The 20,740-nt window shown below is 39.4% G+C and overlaps 1 protein-coding gene across 1 annotated transcript in view; it reads left to right on the top strand.

Moving 5' to 3' along the window:
- Window positions 1-18,138, top strand: part of pik3cd (phosphatidylinositol-4,5-bisphosphate 3-kinase, catalytic subunit delta) — a 33,366-nt gene extending 15,228 nt beyond the window's left edge. The window contains exons 13-23 of the mRNA XM_050063937.1: window positions 1,750-1,871; window positions 1,987-2,130; window positions 2,211-2,310; window positions 2,399-2,565; window positions 4,630-4,739; window positions 5,071-5,149; window positions 5,240-5,407; window positions 10,897-11,020; window positions 13,784-13,929; window positions 14,020-14,152; window positions 14,247-18,138. Of these exons, the coding sequence (XP_049919894.1) occupies window positions 1,750-1,871; window positions 1,987-2,130; window positions 2,211-2,310; window positions 2,399-2,565; window positions 4,630-4,739; window positions 5,071-5,149; window positions 5,240-5,407; window positions 10,897-11,020; window positions 13,784-13,929; window positions 14,020-14,152; window positions 14,247-14,384 (1,431 nt within the window). The 3' untranslated portion in view covers window positions 14,385-18,138. The remainder of the gene's footprint in view (window positions 1-1,749; window positions 1,872-1,986; window positions 2,131-2,210; window positions 2,311-2,398; window positions 2,566-4,629; window positions 4,740-5,070; window positions 5,150-5,239; window positions 5,408-10,896; window positions 11,021-13,783; window positions 13,930-14,019; window positions 14,153-14,246) is intronic.
- Window positions 18,139-20,740: the final 2,602 nt, after the last annotated feature.

Here is a 20,740-nt window from a genome sequence, read left to right as displayed (position 1 = left end):
TGCTAAAACTTAAATATGTGATGTCATCAAGTATAAAGTCTGGAGCTACTCCACAGACAATGAATTAGGAAGTATGTACTTGATGACACTGAGAGCACCCAGGGGAATGTTCTGAGTATATGGGTATATTTTCTGTTTTACAACTGAGAGCACTACAACAGAATAAAAAAGCAAACAAACATTAGTGGATCCATAAAATCAGACTCCCATTCATTGTCTATGGAGCAGCTCCAGACTTTATACTTGATGACATCACAAGTTTGAGACTTCCTATTCTGGTTTCTGGCTTTAAGAGAGAGCAGCTCATGATCACAAATGTTTTTGAGCTTCCCAATAATATACTGGAACTCTTAATTTAGGAACTGTTCCCCTTTAAATCAACACATTAGCATGTTAGCATTAGTTTTTTTTATTTAATTTTATATACTTTATTAATCCCAGAGGGGAAATTCAATTTTTTCACCCTGTTGTCAATTACACACAGATCCGAACACATACATGCACAAACAGGACATGCACTAAGTGGAGAGATGTCAGAGTGGGGCTGCCATGGACATGCGCTCCGAGCGGTTGGGGGGGTTTGGTGCCGTGCTCAAGGGCACCTCGGCAGTGCCCAGGAGCTACCAGTCCACGCTCCATATTTTGGTCCGGATGGGGACTTGAACAGGCGACCCTCCGGTTCCCAACCCAAGTCCCTATGGACTGACCCATTAAACACAAACTACAACTGAGGCTGCGGGAATGGGCAATGTCATGTCTGTCACGTATTGCCTGTATTTGGTCAAACCCGATAAACCTGCTGATCCAGTGATTGTCGAGACATTTGGTTCTGAACTAGAAATGTGAACCCAAATGTAAACATTGCATGGCTACAAACTAAAAATGCTCATGCATTTCCATGAGTGCAGGGTGACACTCATCAAATTGTTTATTGTGTCCAACCAACCGTGTCAGACTCAAATATATTTAATCAACAATGGTACAAAGCAACATTATCAGAGGAACTGAAACCACCAAATGTTCTTGCTCGATAAATTATTTAAACGATTAATCAATGACCAAAACCAGCTATAGTGATTCAAAAGCTTCAGACAGAATCATTCTTTAAAATTTGTTTCAATACCTATAGTATAGTAATAATTACATATCAATTAGTCTGCTCACTGTGTTCCTTTTGGGTCTTGTCATACATGACAACACATGAAAAAAAAAATACAGTGATTCTTTTTTTTTGACTCTCACCATACTTGTTTCGCTGTATCCCGTCTGATCCAAACTGGCTACCTGAGGCTGACACTGTGTGTACATTTAAACCACAACAGAAAAAGAAAGTAATTTAACTTAATGAAAAACATATTCTTCTCAATGCTTGTGACAAACTGCCAAAAACGAGCTAACGTGATGTAGCAGCGAAACTCGGGCTACAAAATACGAGAAACAGTCACGGCTGCTAATGATGGAGATAAAAAACAAATGTGCACGGGGAAACCACCTGTGGTTGAAACCGCCCTCGTGACGTGGAGTGATGATGCCGCTGCACTGTATTTTGAAAGAGTCAATTATATCAGTAAACAGCAAAACTGTCCGTTTCATGACTTTGCATTCACGTTGATCTGGATGAACATGATCAGAATAGAAGGTTTCCATTGTAGTAGAAACACTCAAGTCTCATGAGAAGTTCAATTTGTCATCAAACGTGAGTTATAATTGTTCTCATCATGGTAGAAAATGGTCGTGTTATCTCCTCAGATGGTGAGTCTACTGAGTAACTGGCCCGAACTCCCTGCCATCCATGCCCTGGAGCTCTTAGACTACAGTTTTCCCGACCCAGCAGTGCGTTCTTTCACGATCAGGTGCCTCAGGAAGCTCAGGTACACACATGTTTATACATCCATACGTTGATGCTCTGCTCATAATTATGTAGCATCACACATTTTTAGTTTTAACAGTGTTTCATCATTAACTGAACATTTCCTCTGCACACAGTGGTGATGAACTGCTGCAGTACTTGATCCAGCTGGTCCAGGTGCTGAAGTACGAGTCCTACTTAGACTGTGACCTCACCACGTTCCTGCTAGAAAGGGCTTTGTCCAACTGGAGGATAGGACACTTTCTGTTTTGGCATCTCAGGTGAGACGCAGTTCAGCAGAAAACACACGACTCTGTGCACCTGCAGCCTTTTGTTTGACGGGAGGATTTGTTTATTGTAGGTCAGAGATTCACGTGGCATCTGTGAGTTTGCGTTTTGGCCTGATTCTGGAGGCCTACTGCAGGGGAAACATCCACCACATCAAGCTCTTAGCCAAACAGGTAATCTCACACACTAACACGCGCTGACGTCAAGGTCTAAAATGTTTTTGTTTTGTACTAAATCGCAGCTTTACCTCTCCCCACACAGACCGAGGCTCTGGGCAAAATGAAGGCCCTGAGTGACTTTGTCAAATCGGGCTCCCAGAAGATGACAGTGGACGACCTGAAGCTGTGTATCAGACAGGAGTCGTACCTGGAGGCCCTGTCAGACCTGCTGTCACCGCTCAACCCCAGCGTCATCCTTGCTGAGATCTGGTTAGATCCAGACACACACACACACGAACGACAAATTACATCTTTTAACTCCTTAATTGGATTTTCAGGGGCAGTTTTGGTCCCTCTTTAGGTTTACAGAATTACAACACAATACAGTTATAGAGCCTATTGACAAATTAACCCTTAGTTGTTACTGTACCGGTAGACTTTTTTTTTCTCTTGAATTACACTTATTTCACACTGCTGAAAGTCTCACAGATGCGAATTGTGCCAGTATTTATACTCTGCCCTTAACCTGTTCATCTTAATGCCCCTTATCAGCAGTTCTTTAAAATAATATTGGCTCTTAGCTTGTTTTCCCTGGACAGAATTTCCCCATGTCCTACAGTGGCACCACGAAGGACAATAGTCATTGATTAAATTAATATTTAAAGGAATACTTCACCCACAAAATGATCATTTGCATATCAATTACTCACCCTGTGTTACCATGAATTTGTGGAGAAAGCATTTTGCATGCCTCCATGGTGAACAAAGAATCCAAAAACATAGGACTTTTTTGATGAACTGGAGTAAAAGGGGGCCATGTCTAACAGCAAAACTTTATCAAAACATACATCTAAGCCACATCAAATCTCATACATCTCGTGCAGTATATTCCAAGTCTCATTTATCCAGTTGTATGCTCAGTACTTCCCAAACACATGCATTTGTGCTTAAACCATACAGTTTTAGACACATCTGCATGACCCAGGGGTCAGCAGCCTCTACTATCAAAAGAGCCATGTTTGGCCAAAAAAGAAAAAATCTGTCTGGAGCTGCAAAACATATTTGAGCCCTATAATAAAGGTAACACAGCCTTTTAAGTCAAATTCAGCCTATCAACATCACTAATAGATCTAAATGAGCATTCATTAATATGTATAAGCACAAGGTGGCTTTTCTGCAGTGGGCTACTTTTGATTATTTGGTACTTTAGCTTTGCAGCATTGCTGATGAAAGCAAACAAATTTGTCCATGCACTATTAAATTCTCTATTTTCCCCTGAGACTTTTCCCTTTGTTGAATTTGGAATCCACAGCTAGCCCAGCTAGGAAGGCTCAAAGACTACTGTAGCCATCACTAGTGATGTTTTTAAAGGGAAAAGGCGCCAGGCCAGAGGAATGACGCACATTTTAGTTGACGAAATGTTAAAAGAATTTTGTAAATCGGGGGGCGTCGGTGTCTTAGTGGATAGAGCAGGCGCCCCATGTACAAGGCTGTTGCCGCAGCGGCCCGGGTTCGGCTCCAGCCTGTGGCCCTTTGCTGCATGTCACCCCCCCCTCTCTCGCTCTCCCCCTTCACACTTGTCTGTCCTATCAATTAAAGGCTAAAATGCCCCAAAAAAATCTTTAAAAAAAAAAAAAAAAGAATTTTGTAAATCGGTATATAGGCTGTGCAATTTTTACAGTTGAAGAATGTAAGAATCACTTTATTCCTACAACAATAGATAAAAAAATTAAAATGTAGCAAAAACAACAGTTATTCATTTCCATAGACCTTTCTGTCAAAGCCACAGGGAGCGGCTGTGCTACCCCTGGCATTAACAGTCTTTGCATGGACAAGTAGCGAGCTAACTCAACGAAATGCACAAGCAAAGTTCAATGCACTTGGGCGTGCTACTTGCATGCAGAAGTGATTTTCTTTTTTTTGTGAGGAAGTGTTTTAAATAGAAAGGTTTTTGCAAAATTGCATGTGTTTGGGAAGTACTGAGAATAGGACTTCATGAATGAGACTTAAATTATCCTGCACGAATTGTGTGAGAGTTTGTGAACAGATGTTTTAATATAGTTTTTCTGTTCTCTGTTTTTGGATTCTTCATTCACCGTAGAGGCATGTGAGAAAAACAATGTTTTCTTCATGAATTCCGTATAACACGTAATGAGTAACTGATGTACAGATGATCATTTTTGTTAGTGAAATACACCTTTAAAACTCGATGAATAAAATGTCATTAAGGTTGGGAAAAAAATGAATTTTGTAAAAGCGTGCTTTTTCTAACCTTTTTAACATGGCACAATTATAATGATCATGTGTTTATAATGAGTGTGTTTGCTGTTGCAGTCCGGACAAGTGCAGGTTCATGGACTCCAAGATGAAGCCACTCTGGCTGATGTATAAGAACCCCTGGGCTCACGGAGACATGGTGGGCATCATCTTCAAGAACGGAGATGGTAAGACACAAGAACATCCGAGTGCATGGCCACACACAGACGGCAGCCACACACTGTCAAGATTTAAGCTGTAGTTAATTTTAGTATAGCACAAAAGGAATACACGGAAGGGTTAAAATGCGGGGTTGTAGACTGAAGGTACTGCAAAGATGTACCGGAAAACCCAGCAGGTCTGCTTTGTTTGGAAAGGGACGTCCCCTAAATTCAAAAAGAGGAAGGTTAAACGTCAGACAGTACCAGGGTGAAAGTAAGCATGAAATTTAAATTTGATCCATCTCTCGTGGCAATGAAATGAAGATTGCCCCCCTTGTTTTTTTCTCATCATCTTTAGATCTTCGACAAGACATGTTGACCCTCCAGATGATCCAGCTCATGGAGACTTTATGGAAGAAAGAAGGCCTCGATCTCAGGTACAGTGGGAGCAGCTGTTTGTAGCAGCTGTTGCACGAACAGTTCTTCTAAACCAACCTGACACTGATAATGTCACCATACACTCGCAGGATGATCCCGTATGGCTGCCTGTCCACTGGGAACAAGATGGGGCTCATCGAGGTGGTGAAGAACTCCGACACCATCGCCAACATCCAGCGTAACAGCAGCAACAGTGCCGCCACCGCTGCCTTCAACAAGGATGCCCTGCTCAACTGGCTCAAATCTAAGAATCCTGAGTGAGTATGATGAACAACTTTGACACTGGTTAATACTAGAGCCTCCAAATGTCATCTTCACCTGTAGATACTGTACTGAACTCTCTAGAACAGTGGTTCCCAATTGGTGGGTCATGGGTCCATTCCGAATGGACCACAAGTGACTCATGAATGTGTTGAATTTGTAAAAAAAAAAAAAAAAAAAAAACTTTATTTTGAAGTACAATAAATTAGCAGCACAGAACTTTAATGTTGAAGTGCCATTTCCTGCTGTAGAGTGACTGACTCACAGACAGCTACTTGACAGAGACAGCAAAGTACCTCGACAATATGGCCAAATTCAAGTATGACGCTGAATATATTAAACTGTGTGGACCTTGAACTAATGATCTTGACCCCGTGGCTGGACCAGTTGGGAACCACTGCTCTAGAAGGGATGACGCTCTTTAAAGGGTAACTTGGGTATTTTTCAACCTGGTCCCTATTTTCTCATGGCTTTGTGTCTACATGACCAATGGGAACAACAATTATTGAAACTGGTGGAGTATTGAGCGAGAGGGCTGCAGCTGGGAGCTGCCAAACAGGCTACAATGTAACCACTCAGGGCAATTATGCACCCTCAATTTACATCCACTAAAAGTGCTGACTAAATAATGAAAAGGATCCTTACAGAGATAGTGCTTTCTAATAAAGAGTAAGATCCTTTTTGTTGAACCAGAAAAACCTTGAAATCGTTATTGCCAAAGGCACCTGACCAGACTCAAAAAAAACCCCACAAAATAAAACTCACAAAAAACATCTTGGTTTGTCTTTCCACTGTTCCAACAATCACCAACTCTGGTTTAGTTGAAATGATCCCTTAACTTGCTCAGTTAGATGTGGCCAAGTGGCAGGGAAAACAACATGTATAGAGCCAGTGTATTTTCACATCTAACTGGGTATTGAGAGAAAGAGCTGCAGCTGGCAGCCATGATGCAGCGGCATTGTAAAGACTCAGAGCATGTTCGCACCATCAATGTTTACATCCACTGAAAGTGCTTGTTTTGCTATTGACAGGCTCAGATTGTTATTATAAGTGTCCAACACATTATAGAAAGGATCCCAACAGAGACAGACCTTTTTGTTAGAGAGAAAGATTTCTGTTCAACTAGAAACAGCCACGAAATCGCCATGGCCAGTTCCACCAGACTCCATTTAAATAAACAGTAATTTTAGGGTGTATACAGCCAGTATATTTTAACATCTAACTGGGTGAATTAAAGGTTTATTTCAACCAAACAAGAGTTGGTGATTGTTGGAACAGTGGTAAAATGAACCGAGACCATTTTTGTGAGTCTTATTGTGTTTCTGTCGACTTTGAGTGAAGTGTGTTTCAACGATAAAAAAAATTACTGTTTATTTAAATGGAGTCTGGTGGGTTTAGTGATAGTGATTTGGGGCTGTTTCTTGTTTAACAAAAGGATCTTAATCTTTAACAAAAAGGTCTATCTCTGTAGGGATCTTTTTCATAATGTTGTCAGAAACTTGTTGGCAACAACAAGCACCTCTAGTGGATGTACATTGAGGATGAATATCGCCCCGAGTGGTTACATTGCAGCCTGTTATCCTGCTGCTGCTGGCTGCAGCACTCCCACTCAGTACTCAACCAGTTTCAAAAACTGTTGTTCCCATTAGTCACTTAAACACAAAAACGTGGGAAAATAGGGTCCAGGTTGACAAATCCCAACGTTACCCTTTAACCCCAGGAACCCAGCACTGGGTCCATTCTATGAACACCAATGCTGTTGAAGGCTTCAGAATTTCATCCACACATTTTCAAATTGTTTATCGTGATCAGCAAAACCACCCTAAATGGCCTTTTACCCAGTAACTTTCCCGAGTTCTCAGTTCTTTGTCGGGGGATCCCCAAGTGCTCCCAGACCAGCTCTGTCATAAGCTGTGTCCCAAATACAGACAGTATGATACACTAGTTTGAGTCATGTTTTGTTTTGTTTTGTTTTGATGTAACAACACAAATAGATTTTGTTCGTCTTGTTTGAGTTGCATTTTCACTGACATCTCTCAGGGCACAGCTTCTGTTATTTCCTGTTATCAGAAAATGGTCAGCAGCAATATATTGACTTCCTGTAAACAACTACGTCACTGTGATTATGTGTCCAAGTGCAGCGCAAGATGTGTGGAAAAAAATGCCAAAAAAAATGCACCAACAACAGCACCTTTAGTATTTTCATGTTACAGGGGATTGAAACACAGTGATGCGTGAAATGTGTCACATGCTCTGGCTGTTTTGAACTGACTTTTTTAAGATTGCGGTAACACCTCACTTTTCTCCCCCCTTTTATTATTTATACAGGGTTCATACAAGGTGATTGAGGTGCTTGAATTTGGGACAATTTTAGTACTGAAACCTTAAAAATCAGACATTTTTTGACTAGGTCCTTGAAAAAAGACTTGAATATACTTGAGAAGAGAGCACAAAATTATTTTATGAAACTTAATACGTACATTTTTTGAACTAGTAAGCCAAGAACGGCTGTGTCTGCAATTAATTTCTGATGCTGTATGAGCGGTATGAGCTCAGCGCGCCACTGGGTTGTAAACACCAGTAAATAGTCGGCATCAGGTTTCGCCAGCCTGCAAAATGCTCACACCGGAGCAGCATCAGCTGTTAGCACAGGTTTTGAGCTGTAATTCGGCAGTAAATTAGCAGCTGTGTGTGTGTCTGACTTTGGATGGTGGAGTTATTATTTGAGTTTGTTGGTAGCAGAAGGCAGAGGCTCTGCTCTGCACTATTTTCCTACTTTTTTGTCCTTTGCTAGTCATATGCCTGACTAATAACCAATTAATTGAATGAATGAATGACTTTCTTTCAAGCAACACAAAAAATAAAAACAAAACAGTAACAGACATGCTCAAAAAGGAGTAGGAAGAAGTGTACACTTGTATAATCCTACCCCCTTCTCACTTTTCATGTCTCATTTAAAAAGGAAATTACCAACACTATTCCAAACTAATTTACAACCATTAATATAGATAGATAAACAGTCTTAGATATTAAACACAAACCCCATTGCAACCAAGTCCAGATAAATAAATAAACCAACCCATCAGCGTCACCTCTCTTCGTCTGTATACCTTCCTAAATAAAACAAAGTTAATAAGTGCTACCAAGTTTTAGGCCCTGGTAGTGTGTTTGCTCCATTTAAGAATTTCCACAATGGTCCTGCAACATATGGTTGTGGAGAAAACAATTTCATCTTTGAAAAAAAAGGATGTCTTTCTGTTCAAACCAGGTTTATAAACTGTATAAAAGCAATTAATAAATGCTCTTTAACATACTAAATTATAGGTGTAAGCAGATGCAAGGATTTTTTTTATTGTTTATGGATATATTTGTCATCAACTACAACTCTGCCTTTGAGGCACCCATAAGCAGAGGCTGGTGTATAAACAGATAATGAATGACTATACAGTAAAACACAGTTTAGTAGTAAGATATGTCTTTGTAGGAGAGATAATAATAGTTGACAAATACTGTACATTAGTAAACAATAAAATGTCCTTATGTCTGCTAACAACTACATTACAGTGTATTATAAACTCTTTATAGTGTTTTCCTGTTTATGTCTTTTATAATTCTAATTTTTATTTATCTATATAGTCAAATCTCAACAAACCTACAGTATTGTTATTGGAACTCAACATATCCACAGGCCCAAAAAAGCCTTAAAGCTTTGAACTTTATCATTGACCCTAGCTGACATGTGTTCGTATGACACAATCTCTAACATACATTCCCTCAATTTTACAAAATCTGGAGGGAATGTATTTTCCCAGAATCTGAGGATCACTCGAACAGCTTTTACGATACCTACATTTTCATATTTTGATACATTTGGCATTTCTGTTCGGTCCCCCATAAGGCATAGCTTTGGTGATTTAGAACTACTTCCTTATGTGATCCACAACTCCTTCCCAAAATGAGTGAACCAGTTTACATTCTCAGATTGCATGTACAAATGCTCCTGTTTGTGTCTTGACATTTCCCACATAAATTATCAGCCAGTAGACCCATGCTGTGGAGCTTGAATTAATTTATACTGAGTAAATTGCCCCCTTGTCTCCTTTATATATTTCCCAGTATTTGACAGCATTTGCAGCCATTCCCCTTTGCTTTAGTAGGTCTTTCTGCCAAATGATGCTCAGATTTTTACAAATTTATTTTTGTAACCCGCTGAAGATTTTGTTGTTATGTAGTTCTTAAAGATGCTATTGTTACCAGATATAATGACATGCTAATTAACAAACATTATAGGTACTGGCTTTAAATTCTAGTCAAAGATCCCATGGTACTTTTACAAGTTTTGCTTTCGTTTGTTTTCTTTTGTTAAGGTTTCTGTGCCAATACAGTCATCATTAAATCACTGACCCATTCTATTGCCCCATCCCTTCATTACTACACACACATACTCATTAAATGTCCTCTCAACTCATCATTAATACCAGCCTGTCATCACAGCCTCAGTTCACAGACAAGTATATATTTTCCTATAGAGATAACCACCCCTCTATTTTTTGTATATTGTTTGCAACTTTGCCCTATATCATGTCAAATTTAATTGGCTGCCAACATTGTACTGTTTTTTTTTCTGGGGTGTTTTTTTCCTTTGGGTTTTTTTCTGAATACAATGAAAATTTAAAAAAAAAAAATGTTTTTTGCATATTTCAGTGTAACATAAACTTGCATGGGTATTTGCTTAAGCATGACACACTGTAGCCTTACTTAGTATACACAGTTACAGTGTATGTAGAAGTCTTTTTCTTGACAGTATGGAGAGAAATCCTTTTTTCCATCTATGTTTGGAGCATTTAAGTTTTATGTTCTGAGAAATGCCCTCTGGATATCTGTGCATGTGGTTTGAAGTGTTTACTTCAAAGTATTTCATGCGTGCAGAATCTTAAAACCACAACAGACCAACACAAAGTGCACAGACGACTACAGGTTTAGCAATATTAAGTGAGAGTAGATTTTTATTTGGTGCCAGACAGTCTGAAGGTCTTGTCTTTTCCAAAAGGTCCTCCGAGAGAGAGAGAGAACCATTCAATGTAATGAATAAGCCTTTGTACGTCACGTTGGCAAGACATGCCCAGCTGACTGCACGACAGAACAGAAAGGTAATTAGCTTGAAATGCTGCAGCACTTGCACTGGAGCAGGGAAAATTAGTAAAAGCTTAAACCTCCGTGTACGTCTAGACCGTGACAGGACATGACAGTCAATCATTAATCGGCCACAGGAACTCCTGCTGTGAATATTTCATAAAGCAGTGAGGAAATCCTGCCTCATGACCGTGTGTGTGTGTGTGTGTGTGTGTGTGTGTGTGTGTGTGTGTGTGTGTGTGTGTGTAGTTCTGCAGGTTATTTGATGCAGATAAGAGAAGTGTAAATGTACAGTAAGAACAAAACCCACTCATGCTTTGCTTCCTTGTTCCTCTGATATTTCTGTCACCAGGGAAAAACTTGATCAAGCAATAGAGGAGTTCACGCTGTCCTGCGCCGGCTACTGTGTAGCCACTTACGTCTTGGGTATTGGAGATCGTCACAACGACAATATCATGATCAGGGAAACTGGACAGGTGGGGCTGTGCTGCTGTGATATGTTTCATCACCTTACCACAAGGGGGCGATTGGACATAGAGTGGGAAATGGGTGTCAACCTGACTTTATTTGTGCTCTGCTTCATAATGCAGTGTAGCAGAACACTTACTGTTGTTGCCAAAATCAGTGGCACAGTTGCAGAAGTACTAGTCACTGGTTAGTGTTTGAAAAACACAAATTGTTCTTTCCTTCAACATGTAATACTGATTGGTATGTCAAGGTTTGTGAGTTTCCAAACTGCCAACAACCTTAGAAGGGAACACCATGTAAGAATTGCAAGATGTTATTTCCACAGTCGAGGAAAATTGAATCAATGTCTGTGAACACGATCTTCTCTCTCTCAAAGCCAGACACCAGAGAAGTAAGTCTCAAACGTGTGATGTCATAGAGTATAAAGTCTGGAGCTGCTCCATAGACAGTGGAAGGGCGACTGATTTTATGGACCCACAGAATGTTTTTTTTTTCTTTTTTATATCCAAGTGAGCTTTATTTTATTGCAGTGTTCTCAGGTCTGAAACAGAACATGTCCCGATGTACTCAGATCATTCCCCTGGGTGCTCTCAGTGACATCTTGAACATCCTTCCTGATTTATTGTCTATGGAGCAGCTCCAGACTTTATACCTGACGACATCACAAGTTTGAGGACTAGCACTCTAGTCATTATATTTTGGGAGAGAGTTGTTCATGTTTCCTTATATGTTTTGAACTGTTTTAGACCATTGAAATGACATGTATTCATTTTGAATATAGGAGTAGTTCCCCTTTAATAATACTTTTTAAAATTGAATTCCAGTGAGTCTGTTTGTCAGATTAGATGGTCACTTTCTGGTGAAATCCTTAAAGTCACTCACCGGCAGTGTTCCACTACTTTTTGCAGCCACTAAAATGTAACTAATTACTTTTTCAAATTATGTGACACAAATTAATTTTCGTGATTGAATGACGTGATTCAATTAATCAATCAGCATAAGTCTGTCACTGCACGCAGTGGCAGGCAATTTGAGCTTGCTGTCCTGGAAATATGGACATTATTTTTCCCTCCTCAAGCCCAAGGACAAAAACATAGTGGTGAGTTGTACTCTATGTGTGAGATTTGATCCACATTATGTCTTATCCCAGACTATGCTACAGCAGCACTAAAGTAATATAGCTGTGTGTGCATTAATGAGAGAATTGAAGACATTTAAAAGCAGCACAAAAGGTACTTTTCCCAGTAACTAATTTTATATGCAGTAACTGGTCAAGTAATTTAATTACTTTTGAGAGAAGTAACTAATAACTGTAACCAATTACTAATATATTGGTCATCAGTTAGTCATAAGTGCTATATCGTAGGCAACTGGACTTGCTTGAGTTTCTTGAAGACGTTTCACCAAAATCCAAAGTTCCAAAAGGCTTCCTCACTTCTTATGGACTGGTGCGGAGTCACAGGCTTTAAACTGTAGATGTGGACCCTTACAGAGTCGTTGAGGTCCCATGTGAGCTCTGAGTTTCAGAGTCGTTAAGGGCACTTGTGAGTCGTTGACCCACCCGGCCATCTTGTGTGTTCACACCCTTTGCGTCAGTTAGAACTGAAGAAGTCTCTTAGATGAGAGGTAAAACATCTTCAAGAAACTCAAGCAAGTCCAGTTGCCTACGATATAGCACTTATGTTTACCATGACCTGCATGACTGAGAATCTTCACTGACACGTCATCAGTTAGTTAGTCTCTAAAGGGACAGTTCACCCCCAAATCAAAATCCGTATTTTTCCTCCTACCCAAAGTGCTGTTTATCAGTCTGGATTGATTTGGTGTGCGTTGTTGAGTGTTGGATGTATCGGCTGTAGAGATGTCTGCCTTCTCTCTAATATAATGGAACTAGATGGCACTCAGCTTGTGGTGCTCAAAGCACCGCAAAAAAAAAAGCAGCTGGAAACTCAACAGCAATGTCTCTTTCCGGAAGTCATGACCTGGTTACTCAAAATAATCCACTGACCTTGCTGTGAGCAGTTTCATGTAGGAACTATTTTACTTCTTCCAAAGTACACCTGATAATCATTTCACAGCACTGAAGGAAGCGTGGATCTACTCATGGACAAGAGGCCTGTGCTCGTGACAGTGTGAGATGCCTTGGGTGAGCTGTAACGTTAGCTAGCTCAGTGATGCTAGGTGAGCCAGCAGTATATGCATGCTTATAGCATCAAATAACTGATTAAAACCATCTTATCAAAGAATGAACACTTAAGAACTACTTTAAAATGACAGAAACCATCTCTGGGGAAAAATTATTAGATGTGTACTTTGATTTATTGTTTGGTCCCATCTGCTAACATGGATGGGGCGGGGATTATGAGCTATACTGCCAGGGGGTAATCAAGATGTTTTGGCCTCACTTTTGGGGAGCTGCCATCTTGTCCATCTTTATATACAGTCTATGCTTACTACAAGGTCTGTGGATTGTCTTGAGTAACCGTGTTATGATTTCTGGAAAGAGACATTAGTGTTGACTTTTTCAAATGTATTATTTTGATGAGCCGAGTGCCATTTAGTTCCATTACATTAGAGAGAAGGCAGACATCTCTACGGCCGATATCTCCAACACTCAGCTCACACCAAAACAATCTAAACTAATTAATAGCACTACAGGTAAGAGGAAACATATGTATATTTGATTTTGGGGTGAACTGTCCCTTTAAGAAATATGACTGTGGTCAGTGATTCAGAGCCCAGAAGTCATTTTCACCTTCTCTCCTTCTCAGCTGTTCCACATTGACTTTGGTCACTTCCTGGGCAACTTCAAACGGAAACTGGGGATCAACAGGGAGCGTGTGCCGTTCATCCTGACTTATGACTTTGTCCACGTGATCCAACAAGGAAGGACGAACAACAGTGAGAAGTTTGAGAGGTACATTGTTTTTGTATCAGTCTGTTTACTGATCTGGGATTCTGTTCACGTATTTTAAACCGATGACTGAGTATTGCATCATCTTGTCAGGTTCAGAGAGTACTGCGAGCGGGCCTACAAGATCCTGTGTCGGAACGGGACGCTGTTCGTCAACCTCTTTGCTATGATGAAGGCAGCAGGACTGCCAGAGCTCACCTCCTTCAAAGATATCCAGTATCTAAAGGTATGCAACAGTGATGATGATGCTGCTGATGATGGTGAGGAGGAGGAGGAGGATGATAATGATGGTAATATTTTTTTGTTTTGTTTTTCAAAAGGACTCTTTAGCTTTGGGCAAATCAGAGGAAGAAGCACTGAAGAATTTCAAAGTGAAGTTCAACGAAGCTCTGCGGGAGAGCTGGAAGACGAAGGTCAACTGGATGATGCACTCCTTGGCCAAAGATAATCGACCGTGAAGAACACTGGAAACCCGAAGACCCACCAAATATTATGGATTTTAACTTATGGAGATAAAAGGGAAGCAAACACAATCAAATATTTTACTTTATTGATGGCATTCAAACGCACTCCTCTCATGTTTACACCTGACTGGCCTGTCTGTGGTTAATAATGACTGAATGGAATCATCCAAAGATTATTCAACCATGGAACATAATCTCAACACACAAACATTTTCCTAATGAAGGAAATCCTCACACTCATCTTTCTCCCGTCAAACATCGGAATGCCTTTGACTCCAGGACGTATCGACAAAGATTAGAAATATGCTTTTTTAATGTGTTAAAATTGCTACTTGAAAACCACCTGCACGTGCAAAAGTGTCATGAATCATGGAAACAGAAGCAGAGACTGAAAGTTCATCGCACCAACTGCATCGCTCTGCAGGGAGCAAACTGCAAACAAACTTCATGATGACTTTAGACAACGCCGTTTTAGTCACGGAGTTCCATATCACGGCAGCAGTTTCACCTCAAGTCTCGTTTTGTACGGTTTACGACACTGGATGGATGTGTCATTTCCTCTCATTTCAGTTGCCTATTTGCAAATGTGTCTTTTTTTTATTTTATTATATTTTATTTAATTCAGTAGCGCTGAGGTACTTGTACAAAGTCATGAAGGATATTTTAAAAAGATATTGTGTTTTACTGCTGTATTGGTGTGTAATGTTGCCTTGAAGTGAAGTTTGTTGCCTTTGGAGTGCCAGCAGACAGGAAGCATTGTAACATTTACAATTTATTTTAAGATGGGAAAATAACTTTAGATGGGACCTTTATTTTGAGAGCATCCTTGTGTGTACTGGGCTGTGTTACTCAGCAGACTCCTACCAAACAGCTACTACACATTAAAGGAACAGTTCTACATTTTTGCTTTCTTGCCAAGAGGTCGATGAAAAGGTCTACTGTATACCACTCTCATGTCTGTCCGTTAAATGTGAAGCCAGGAGCCTTTAGCTTAGCTTAGTTTAAAGACTGGAAACAAAAGCCGCTTTTACACTGCCTTTTCAAGGCAAGAATATTGTGCTGTTATTCTACCTTGCCGTCCTTTATTAAAGGTAAGATCTTGCAGTGGTTGACAGAGTTGTCTTGGGTTAAAGCCAGCAGGGGAGGTTGTAACGGTGCATAATCAACTTTTGTGTAAAAAGGACAGCGTGCAGGATGGGTGTTAGCAGTTAGCAGCTAACTCGAAGAAGAACAGCAGCCCAAAATGTCTGCAAATTGGTTAGACAATGAGGTTTGCGAGCTCCTTACCCTCAGACCAGAGGACGAGATCAACTGCCACATTATTGTTATGACATTGTTGTTGTTTGGAAAGTGCTGCCTGACAAGTGTGTTATATGTCACACTAGAGCTCCATGCTGTTGCGTTACACGTTACGCCCACCATGCCTTTTGCTTCCAGAACGCCAGCATGCTATCTAAAATCACACAGTGGGGCGACGTGATGTTAGGTGTTGTTTGGGTCTGTATAAAAAAGCAAAGCTAAGTAATGATTAGATAGTTTGCACCCCTATTGTGGGATCTCTGTGTAAAAAGGGCGATAGGGAAACAGCTAGCGTGACTCTGTAGCTAATGTAACAAAATCTGCCTACCAGCATGTCTAAACTGCACTAATTAATACATCATATCTTGTTTGTTAAGTCTGTTGAAAACCTGTTAAAAAAAAAAAAAAGACAAGTTGTGGTTGTACAGGGCTATGTGCTGGACTATTTCTTGGACAGGAACAGACACGTAAAACCACAACTTTTTAGAGGTGCTGGTAGGTGGATTGTTTTTACCTTTGGACAGAGCCTAGCTAGCGGTTTTCCTCTGTTTCCAGTCTTTATGCTAAGCTAAGCTAAGCTAAGCTAACAATCTCCTGGCTCCAGCTTCATATTTAATGGAAAGAACTCTCAGCAAGACAGTGAATAGGTACAAATCACAAAATGTTGAACTATTTCTATAATTACAACTAGCATTCGCAACTAAAAAAAACCAGATCTCAGGTGCTAGACAAAGATATCATGTAGATGTAGAGAATTATATTGAAAACATGAGGCATTACAACCCAAATAATAATCTTGTTTTAGCCATAGACTTGTGGTTGCTTTTCTCAAAATGTGCCCTTTTGAAAGTGTAAATCTTGAATGTGAGCTATCTCAGATGATGCAGTAAGTGTGTGTGTGTGTGTGCGTGTGTGTGTGTGTGTGCGTGTGTGTGTGTGTGTGTGTGTGTGTGTGTGCGCGCGCAAGTGTGTGCAAGTGTGTGTTATGTTCTGATATTTAAGTTATGCACTGTGATTTCCATTGCATTTGTTTGACCTGATGTGCCATGTGCCATGAAAGAGATTCCATGCTTGTACTGTCAAACACCTCTTATACTCATGTGCTGTACGATTGTATGATTTAATTTTATGGTGCGTTCAGACTACTTTACATGCTGTATATCTTGCTGTCAGTCATGCAGAGAAGGGGATGTGCTTTCTTATCATCTTTTTATTTTGCATAACAGTTTAAATGATCTCTACCGTTTGTATGAATCTCTGTACAATGATGACTTTTACAGAAGAGCAAGTGTAGCTGTGGATTACACAGCAAGAAGTTTTAATTTCCTTAAGCTACTGAAATATTCACTGTGGAATAGGCTTTAAATATGGGTCATCAATGCCCCTCAGTGTGGGCTCAGCTAAACACTGCTGCTTTAAAGGGACAGTTCACCCCAAAATCAAAAATTCATATTTTTCCTCTTACCTATAGCGCTATTTATCAATCTAGATTGTGTGCATGCATCTACTCATGGATGAGAGGCTTATGCGTGATTGTGAAAACATTAGATGTAAACATTAATGGCATTTTCCTAGGCTGAGCTGTTAACGTTAGCTAGATCAGTGGTGCTAGGTGAGCTAGCAGTAGATGCACTCTTCCTTCTGCGTGGTGATACAGTTGTAGTTTGGTAGAAAGAAAATAGTTCCTACATTAAACTACTCACAACCAGGTCGACCAGGTTGTGATTTCTTAATTAGTTTTTCAAATGTGTTTGGTGCTTTGACAAGCCTAATGCCATCGTATGCCATTATATTTGAAAGAAGGCAGACATCTTTACGGCCGATATCTCCAACACTTACACCAAAACAATATAGACTAATAAATTTCACTGCAGGTAAGAGTAAAATATGTATTTTTAAATTTTAGTTTGAACTGTCCCTTTAAAAAATGTGACTGTGGTCAGTGATTAAGAACCCAGAAGCCAGTTTCACCATCCCTCCTCTTCAGCTGTTCGACATTGACTTGGGCACTTCCTGAGGCAAAATATGTATTTTTGATTTTGGGGTGAACTGTCCCTTTAAGCCAGGAGGACTGAGTCTATTAAGTTTATGAGCTATACTTTTGCAAATTGTAAAATGTACTGCTGTTGCCTTTTGAACTGATTGTAATTCATGAATTCTGTGAAATGGTACAAATATTTTAACGTCCAGGCCTTATTTACATGTGTGCAGCTAAAACTGATAAATCATCCTGTCAGCATTGCTCCGGTGTAGACCTGTCCTTTTTTTGCATCCTGTTTTTAACATTTGCTTCACTTGCTGTCGGGAGGGGAACGTACACTCAATAAATAGTTTGCAACAGCAGAGCTCACTGAGGCTTTCTAGGATCCAAGCCATATGTTAGCTTAATTAATGCAGCTTAAAAAAAAGGCTGATCATGGATGAGGGCCAAAGCCAACAAAGTCACCCTTTTTTCCTATTTTGAGTAACCCCCAGTGCTTTAGAGCTACGGCCTTTTGTACAAGACCATGGAAGTTAACACTCCACAAATATATGATTTTGGCAAATGTGATAAAGTCCATCCAGTGGGCCACAGTTGTTTATTGTTTTGACAATAATGTATATCCACAGATATACTGCAATGGGAGAAATGTCTATCTTGATCACAGGTTTTATGAAATGTGCAATACTGTAATACTGTTTTGTTTTGTTTTTCTTTTTTTGTTTTGAACCCAGAACAATATCATCAGAGTCAAGACATGCAGTAAATATGTGTGAACATGCTGTAGCATTATGGTGAGAGATACAGACAGTTACAAGTGGACCAAGACCATATATATTTACAACATAGTTAATTTGTTTTGATTGCTTATGAACATGAGAAATAGCGTCAATGTGGCATGCACAGATTTGTAACTTAAAAATAAGCAGGTATACATGGTTTGATATTGGAACATTTCCGTTTGTGTTATACTTTCCTTGTAGGGTTGTCAGATTGTCTTAATAAGGAATCTTAATTAGTGCTATGGTAATATGATAAACAAAAACAAAAATACATATTTCAATTTGGAGAAGGATATTTGACAAGCAAGGGAATAGGTTCCTACAAGTTTCCCCTCAGACATTAATTAAGTGTGCCAAACCAAATGAGTCAGTTTAATAAGGAAAGTGGAATTCGTATCAGCAAGGTTTTTGTATTTTATGAGACGTGCAGTGGTGGAATGACTAAGTACATTTGTTCAAGTGCTGTACTTTTTTTAATGAGGTGCTTGTACTTTACTTGTGTATTTCTGTTTTGTACTATTTACTATTTACTTCTGTCCCAGTACATTTTGGAAGCCGATAATGGAGTTTTTACTCCACTACATTTATTTATTTATTGGCGTTTTTGTCTTTGCTGGGATGGGATGGAGATTTGAAATGCAGTAAAGGTCCCAAGGTTGGTTTTGAGCCAGAGATACTAGGTGCTACAAATATCTTTTTAACTTTAGTTACTGGTTATTTTGCATACTCAGATTATCAATATAAAATTCAAATCAACTAATATTATGGATTATGGATATTATGGATGAATCAGTAGTAGGCCAGTTTAAATTAGCCCCACCTTTACCAGCTGCAACATTAGTGATGCTTATATATTAATGCACCACTAATTATAATCCAGTGATATACTGTAAAACTTCAGTTAAAAGCCTAGTTCCAGTTAAATGCCCAGTCCCTTTTATTTGCCTGGTGTGGCTGCACATTTTGACAGATAAAAACCTGTCTCGATTAGACACCTGGTCTGGTTGGCAAGCACTTCATATTTTTATAGAAGTGCTTTGGATGTATAAAAGTTGATGGCTACCTCAAATAATGTGTTCATTCCTTGATTACAATGTAAGTTATTCATATTCCTTTAGTCTGTAAGGGTCCTCAGATCAAAAGAATCAAACCGGTTATTCTAAAAAATTAATCCAAGTTGTGAGTATTGTTTTAACAGGATAAAGTGGTGTTGTGTCAGTGTGCTGGGTGCTGTAATCCTTTAGTGCCATAACTCACCCTCTCTCTGATGTGCTGTCTGTTGGAGCAAGATCAAATGAATGATCCATAATTAATATATTATCTGAAGCCCTCTTTTTATGCAAGTAAAATTCATACAGGTTTACATAAACTGTTTTTTTTAAACAAGGTATTTTTATTGAAAATTCAATAAGATGCACAGAGCAGAAAACAACCCACCCATCCACCAACCCAGGAACAAACAGAGAAAACCAAACCAGGAAATAAAAGACAATTTTTAAAAATATATATATATATACATAAATATAAAATAAAAGAAATTTTGGAAATATATATACATACATTTTAAAAAAATATATATAAAAAAGGACAACAAATGAATTAACTTGTGTGTCATAAGTATAACAGGTTTCATTACAATTTTTCTGCTTCCATATTTGCTACAAAAGTTAAAAATGGCTGCCAGGTGGCAAAGTAGCGTGACAGTTTATCCTTAAATAAAACAACAGATTTTCTCCAATTGTAAGTAACACATAGCATCCTTAATCCAGTGTCCATATGTTGGAGGATGAGCCTTCTGGCCTGAAGTGAGCAAAAAGAAATGTCTGTTTGGGCTCCTAATTAGTTACTCCTAAATTGCCATGGACAAAGATGGGGCAACCAGCCGTCCAAACAGGTTTAAATAAACAATTTGATTGTACCTTCCATATCATCTTTGCTGAGCATCAGTTTTATTTGACAGGAATCAAAGGCCTGTCCCAAATATGGGCCCATTGATTTAAGTGATTTAAGCAAATAACAGCCAGGGCTACTAATTAAAGTTTTAGGCAATATATATTATTCTGCAAAGGGCCAGTCTGCATGTTGACTATTGTTACTTTTGTGTTTTAATTCAAATACTTGTGTATTTTTATGTAAGTAAGATTTTGAATGCAAGTGCTGCTTCTGTGCTAATTTAAAACCTGATTACTCCCTCCCCCTCTATGATTAGAGGACACATATGTTTTGTAAAGGAACCTGTGCAGTGTGTTGTCTGTGCCGGTGGCGGCCCCTGTGGCCAGCAGCGGTAC

Source organism: Epinephelus moara, chromosome 16 (genome assembly GCF_006386435.1).
Source record: "Epinephelus moara isolate mb chromosome 16, YSFRI_EMoa_1.0, whole genome shotgun sequence".
Lineage (NCBI taxonomy): Eukaryota > Metazoa > Chordata > Actinopteri > Perciformes > Serranidae > Epinephelus > Epinephelus moara.
Note: the sequence above shows the minus strand (reverse complement) of the source record. Positions and strands in the feature narration are given on the sequence as shown.